The 7,895-nt window shown below is 29.9% G+C and overlaps 1 protein-coding gene across 1 annotated transcript; it reads left to right on the forward strand.

The window, feature by feature from the left end:
* The first annotated feature begins 4,603 nt into the window (after nucleotides 1-4,603).
* Nucleotides 4,604-7,195, forward strand: LOC129961106 (uncharacterized). Its single transcript, XM_056074936.1, has 3 exons — nucleotides 4,604-5,794; nucleotides 5,909-6,103; nucleotides 6,268-7,195. The coding sequence occupies exons 1-3, from the start codon at nucleotides 5,276-5,278 to the stop codon at nucleotides 7,189-7,191; spliced, it is 1,638 nt and encodes a 545-aa protein (XP_055930911.1). The 5' UTR covers nucleotides 4,604-5,275; the 3' UTR covers nucleotides 7,192-7,195.
* Nucleotides 7,196-7,895: the final 700 nt, after the last annotated feature.

Here is a 7,895-nt window from a genome sequence, read left to right on the forward strand (position 1 = left end):
GAAACAATTAATCCTAATCTTATTTTTCTTAAAATTATTTCTAAGACGCAAATCTTTATCTTAAAAAAACATGTTAATTAGATTTTAAAGTGGATTGGGTTGCTTGAATAATCTAAATTTATAATAATAAAAGGTTAAAAAGTTATCACACAAATCTTACTTTTTACATGTTTTCTTAAAAGAATTCTTTGATTTCTTTTGAAATGTGAAGAACCTTAGTCAGGCATATTTCAGTTAATGTGACCAGAAAACATGAATTTTGTCTTTTCTTGAATTTTATTCAAACTTGAACAAAATGGTCTAGATTTGTCTTAGTTTTTAATAAAATAGCCCAGATCTGTTAAGGTTTTTTTTTTTTTTTTTTTTGTAAATGACAGATTTATCTTAGTTTTGAGTAAAATAGCCTAGATTTGTCCCAGTTTTATCCCAGTTCAGAGCAACATGGCCCAGATACATCCCAGTTTTGGGCAACATGGCCCAGATACATCCCAATTTTGGGCAACATGGCCCAGATACATCCCAATTTTGGGCAACATGGCCCAGATACATCCCAGTTTTGAGCAAAGTAGCCCATATAAAACCCAATTTTGAATAATATGGTCCATATTTGCCCTAATTTTGGCAAAATAGGACAAATATGATCCATTGTCATTAATTAGAATTTTGAGCAAAATAACCTAGGTTTATCCCAATTTTATGCAAAATGGTACAGATTTCTTTTAACTGGACAAAATATAAAAACTTGCCCTTTTTTTTACTTGCAAGCAATTATTTCACATAAAAAAATATCAATTTGATATAATTAAGCAAAACAAATAACTTCTGAAGAATTTACTTTCATTATTTTACTATTCAATCTGTATGCATTCTAGAAAACACACTCTTCATCTGGCAATAAATAAATGCAGTTCAGTGTCATCATTTCTTCAACTATTATTATTATTTTTAACAAGTGAAGACTTGAGGTATCACTAGTGTGAATGAAATTTTTACAAGTTCTAAATTAATAGGATAAGAATTACAAATAATCCTCAAATCCAAAATATTATATTTATATGAATCCTTCTATCAAAACACCTTAACACTAATACATGTGTATCTCCTACAAGTCATTAAAGATTTGCATACAAGTTTTAGAATATATGCTTGACAGTAAAAATATGAAACAAAAAGAGGATTGTAGACAAAATTTATTTGAAAAATTCCTTTAAAAAAACCTCAAAGCATTTTAAAATATCATAAAAATGTCTCATTGCTAATATAAATATTTCTTATCTGATTAAGTATTATTGTCTACTAGCAAGTAGATATAATACAAATAAAAAAAGAAAACTTTCAATGAAAGTTTTGCGAGTTGAAAAAATTTCTTCATACTTTCTGACTTAAAAATTCAAGCCATTTAGAATAAAGAAGCTTCTTTCAATAAAAAAGTAATTCAGGATAGATATATTTGATAGCTATCATATTTTATTATAAATGTTATGAAGAAGATATTTATCCCCAATAATGATCCATAACTGAATTTAAAAAAATCAGATGTTCATTTTGCTGCATTTTTTTAAAAATCCAACTGATAACATTAAGTTGAAATTTTGTGATAGAAAAATTATATATATGAATTTATAAAAATAAATAAATAAGAGTTTGCAGATTGCTGGCAAATTTATTTACATGCAAAACCACACAATATATATATTTACATGCTAAACTATATGAATGATTTTTGCATAGGAAGACTGAATTTCTTACAATAGTATTTCAGTTTAAATTTCATGTCATTTTTTAACAAGTTGCAATGAAATTTTAATTACACATTCTATTTGGATCACACTTTCCAAACTTCCATTTATAAATTTTTCAATTATAATGGTTGATATACGTCGAAGACAAATATCTGTACAAGTTATATAACACATCATAGTTTAGTTTTTTTTTTTTTTTTTTTTAAATTTCCTAGAAATTTTAAGAGTCCTTCAAGAAGCGATTTAAAACATCAACTTTCATAGAGCCAAATTCACTTCAGAATAATACAAACAAAATATATGTGCATTTTAAAAATTACATAATTTATTTTTAGGTTTTGAATCTTAAAGTCACTTCTAAAAATTTTAATCATTATAGAGATACTAATATATTTCAATTGTGTAAAATATATCAATACAATCTAAAAATTGTTTACATGCTAAGCTGACGAGTATCATTTAATATTAATTAATAAGGAACAAGAAAAGTAAAGATGAATAATTAGAAAGCATTATCACTCCAAAAAATATTCTATCAATTTCAAAAATGGCTAAGATACTGTATTTATCAAACTGAATATATTGAAAAAAATATCAAAAACTCTAAAAATGTTTTGAAAGAAGAGAAATTTGGAATGATTAAAATAGAATGAGAAGAAAAGAAATAGGAGAGAGAGATAACAAAACATATATAATAATTTGAATTGACTAAAAAATATATATCTTACTTGGAATTGATTATCACGTATTTCATATTATCAAAGAAGAAGAATATTCATCAAAATTTTGAAGTATTATTCACGGAGATCCACAGAAAAACTAACTTAACTCCTCGTGCAACGCCATTGTCCGCCATTATACCTGTACATGGAGCGACTGTGATTTGTCGTTTGTCCCGTGTCGAAATTGCAGTTCAGAAGCTGCAAAGTGAACGCCAAGTTCCGGATCCGACTAATAAATATTTCTTAGGAGGATGAATTCGATCGCTTGCTTGCGACACTTTTAGTTAAATCTTTAAATATATTGAATATTTTAAATTATTCTGAAGCTTTAAAAAATTCTGTTTTTTATTTATTTAATTTTATTATTTTAAGGCTTTTTTTAATTTTTTCATCTAGGTTATTTGCACAAGAGTCTGCTTTTATACAAGTTAATTAAATTATTCAATATACAAGTATGTCTGCAGTCCTTTGAATGTGAATGATGAAAGAAATGATGACTGCCTGCTTCCATTTTGATTAAATTCTCCACCCCTCTTTCACTCGGCTTGATAATTTTTTCATTCATTTCTAAAATTTTAAAAAATTAGTTGGCATATAGGAAATTTTTCCTTATAATTCACTTTTCTCAGCTAATTGCTTATTTTTGTATTAGCATTTTAAAGACTCATTCCAATTAAAAATTTGTTAAAATGGCAGAAACTCCTACATTTTTTACAATTAGAGATCCACACATTTAAGTCATACGCATCATCTATTGGATTTCACTCTAGATATGTATATGATGAAAAGTTCGAATTGAATTTTATTGACACAAGAGCCATATCTAGATAAGCTGCGCCATACATGCGATTAAAAATTTAAAACCATATACAACGGCTCAAAAAATTGAGAGGACACCTTACTTTTACTTGATAAATCCGACGTGCTATATAAATAACACATTAATGGGAAATGCAAACATGTTTTTTTATTTTTACACATAACAAATGGTTTAATTTAGAGTAAAAATATAGAAAAATCAACGAAAAACTTCTAAATTGAAAAGTTTCAGAAGCATTTTAAATAAACATATGTAGAATTTTGCCTCAAAAAATTGAGAATACACCAATAAAATTCTTGTAATATCTCGCATAGAAAGAACGTATTAGTATTTACTTGCATGCATCTTGGCTTTTATAATGGCCTCTAAACGTTGTGGTACCGATTCGACGAATTTTTGGTGGTATCTGTAGATATTTTACCCCATTCTTTTTGCTCCACTTGTTTTAAATGAGTTTTGTTTCTAATTTTGTGACCACTGGATCGAGTGTGGCCCACAGATATTCAATGGTATTGATGTCGGGGTAATGTGGTGGTATGTGTAACTGCTGTTTACAATGAAAAAGACACCATATTTTGACGTCACGTGCATTCTGTTTTAGGGTGTTGTCCAACTAAAAAATGAAATTTCCATCTAAACTCAAATTTTTAGCACATCAATGCCACTGAATATTCATGGGCCATATTAAAAAGTGGTTCAAAAACACAAAATTAGAAACAAAACCCATTTAAAACAAATGTTGCAAGAAGAATGGGGTAAAATATCTTTAGATACCACCAAAAGTTGCTCGAATCGGTACCATGACATTTAGGGGCCCTTATTAGAGCCAAAAGACATGCAACTAAATACTGACACGTTCTTTCTATGCGTGATATTACAAAAATTTCATTAGTGTATTCTCAATTTTTTGAGGTAAATTTCTGCGTGTGTTTATTTAAAATGCTTCTGAAACTTTTCAATTTAGAAGTTTTTTGTTGATTTTTCTATATTTTTACTCTAAATTAAACCATTTGTTATGTGTAAAAATAAAAACATGTTTGCACTTCCCGGTAATGTGTTATTTATATTAAAAGTTGGATTTATCACGTAAAAGTAAAGTGTACTCTCAATTTTTTGAACCACTGTATATGAAAATTTGTAAAGCTTTCAGCCGTATTCCCTAACTGTAGTTAAACATCAATTGTTGATTCTTCAGGTTTTTACTCCCGGTAGCAAGTCTATTGGCACGCTGCCAAAAGTGACGGAGTTGTCCTACCGAGGTTATAAAACGAAATCGCAGTTTGTTATCGTTATCATAACGTGTTAATCATTCTGTCACTGAGTGTGCCGATTCATTAGTATTCGTTCTTTGTTTCAAGAGGAAAGAAGGATTAACGATTGTCAGCGAGTGATTCACTTTGAAGAAAACTCTTACAGGCCTTATTTTTATTTATTTTCTTATTTAATCTCTTTAAGAAAATTTGTTATAATTTTTTTCGTTTATTTAAAACTATTGTTTTTAAGATAGTACTAATTAGGGTTAATAGTAAACGAGGAGTTTGATTAGTGTTATTTGATATTTTGTTTTTTCATGTAATAAGTGTAGCTAAATTTAATTGCATAGCCTTAAATATTTATTTCTCATTGATTGTTTGTCATATTTTTCTGTTTAATTATAGTGTTAATTAGGGTTAAATAGTGAGAGGAATTTTACTAGTGCTTTTGTCATTTTATTTATTGTCATTCATAAATTTTTTTGAGTACATTGTATAGAAATGTTTTTTAGTGACTAGTTATTTATTGTCTTACAGTAGAAAGTGTATCATTCATGTGGTAGCTAGTAGAATTTGGAAATATCTCAGTATTGTATTGACTTTGCTCTATTTGATCTTGGATTAGCTTATCTGTGTGCATATTATTCAGATATTTATTGCTATTAGTCATTTGTTATAAGGAAATCAGTTTAGAATATATAACTGTGTCACAATGAATATTCTTTGATTGGAGATTCGATGATTAAACGCTTGGAAGCGCATTTATCTGAGGATTTGGATGTTATTTACCGAGGAACAACCATTGAGAGGTTAACCAGTAGAATTTCTAAAATAAAGAAACACTATGATTGGATTTTAGTGCATGTGGGCACCAATAACATATCAGTTGATAGTGTAGAAATAATACTTCAAAAGTATAGGTCACTGGCTAATGAGATTTTACGAGTCAATCCAAAGGCAAGAATTATTTTCTCCAGTATCATTCCTAGAGATTTTAATTACTTTGAAAACGATTACTGGAAAACTGTTGAATGTATAAAAATCTTAAACCATAAGATTGAAGCTGTAAATAAAGCATTAGAAAAGTTGTGCCATAATGAAGATGCTTTTATCTTTTGCAGTTCTAACAAGCCATCCTGGTCTGGTTTCCTGGGAAAAGATGGTTTACATCCTAATAAAAGTGGTGATCTTTGCTTGGCCAATTATTTCTGTAGGTTTTTAAAGAAATGCATTTCTTCAGATAATGCATCTCGAAAGGTATGTATGAATATTATTGTTTATATGCAATTTATAATAATATATATTTTTTAAGTACTTATGAAAGTTGGAAAAATATTTGTATTTATTTTGACTTTTGTTTAACTTTTGTAGAGGAAAAATTGCCAGTTGATCACCTCGGGATATATTTTGGATTCTTTGGAGTTTCCTCCATTGCCTTCCTGTGATCAGCCTTCATTTTTATCATCAGGGCCACAGCATTCTGGTTCTGCTGTGCCTTGTAGCAAGGTACCAACTTTTGTTGACCCAGTTCCTTCATATGTTTCTTTTCCATCAGCTTCTCAAAAGGTATGTGTATGTGTATATATATATATATATATATATATATATATATATATATATATATATAAATGCATCTGTTATCTGATTATTTATAATTTATATTGATATTTTTAATGTCCAGAGTTGTTTTAAAAGATCTGTTATTCATTTTTCTTATATAATTTTTACAGGATCAAAAATGCCAATCAATTGCTCCTAAATTCATTTTGGATTCTACTGAGTTTCCTGCATTGTCTTCCTCAAGGCAATCTTCATTTTTATCATCTTGGTCTAAACATCCTGCTTCTTGGCCTTTGGCATGGCCATCTGTTTCAGCTTGTGCAGTCTCAACCGCTTCTTGCTCTCTTCCACCCTCTCCGCCTGTGCCTCGCTCTCTCCGCCTGTGCCTCCTACTCTCTCCGCCTGTGCCTCCTACTGGTCATGTTCAATTTCTTGTACCTATTGTTTCTTATATGCCTATGGTTCAGTTCTTGCCATTCCATTCTGTTGCCGTGTCCTATCCTCCATTTTATGTACCTGTTGTTCCACCATTTCTACCTGCTGCTGTTTCCTCTTTTCCAACATGCAGTCAGTCAGTTGTTGCATGCACTCTGCCAACCCACTCTGAACCAGAACCTGCTCGCACATCCCCAGTCCACTCTGAACCAGAACCTGCTCGCACATCCCCAGTCCACTCTGAACCAGAACCTGCTCGCACATCTCCAGTCCACTCTGAACCAGAACCTGCTCGCACATCTCCAGTCCACTCTGAACCAGGAGCTCCTCGCATTTCCCCAGCCCAGTGTCGGCCAGCATGTGCTTCTAACAAACTTGGAAAGGCAAGAATTACTAAGATAAGTAAAAATATTTTTTCAAAATGTGACAAAAATATCTATGAAAATGTTATTTGCAGTATTCCTACAACAAATAAATTTGCAGTGTTACTAGATGATTGTAAAGAAGAAAATAGGACAGATATAGTTTTGGCTCTAAATTTAAAAAAAATAAATATCACTGGAGGAGGTGCTCAAAATTTCTCATTCAAAGACTTGTTATTATTGTGGGAAAACTTACATGTCCAAGTCATTATTTTCAAAACATTTAAGAAAATATAAATGTGTAGAACGTGTTAAGAGTACTTATCCTAAAAAATGTGAGGTATGCTTAAAATTTTATTCCTTGAGATCCTCTTTTGCAAATCATTTAAAATGCTGTAAACCAAAGATTTGTGATGTTTTACCAAAAAGCAATTGTAATAATTTATTGGAGGCTAGTGTTAGCTCTCAAGCAGAAATTGTAAAAAAGCCCAAATTATGTTTAGTGCCAGTCAAAACAACTTTAGATAATCAGCATTTAACTGATAAATGTGAAAATTCTCCCAGTTGTGTCTAGAGTGTGGTAGATTCAGTGGTAATGAATATTTTAATGAACACACAAAAAGATGTACTGGTGACAAGAAGCATGAATTGTATTTTTGTACAGAATGTGATAAAGCTTATGTTAGTATATGGAATTTAAATAAGCATCTTAATGTTGTGCATGACATTAAAAACATCAAAACTTATTCTTTTAATTCTATTTCAAGTTTTAAAATTTGGTTAGAATCTGAAACTATTGGTACTCATACTTATTTTAAAAAATCAACTGGGAAAAAAATATGCGGTGAGAAAACATTCTATTATTATTCTTGTCAATTTTTTCATCTGTCATATCAATCAAGGATTAATTCAAGGGCAGAGCGAAATGGTAAACGTAAAAATAAAAAGGGGGTAATTCCTTTCAATATAAGTTGTCCTGTTAAGATCTGTGTATGTGAACA

Source organism: Argiope bruennichi, chromosome X2 (genome assembly GCF_947563725.1).
Source record: "Argiope bruennichi chromosome X2, qqArgBrue1.1, whole genome shotgun sequence".
Lineage (NCBI taxonomy): Eukaryota > Metazoa > Arthropoda > Arachnida > Araneae > Araneidae > Argiope > Argiope bruennichi.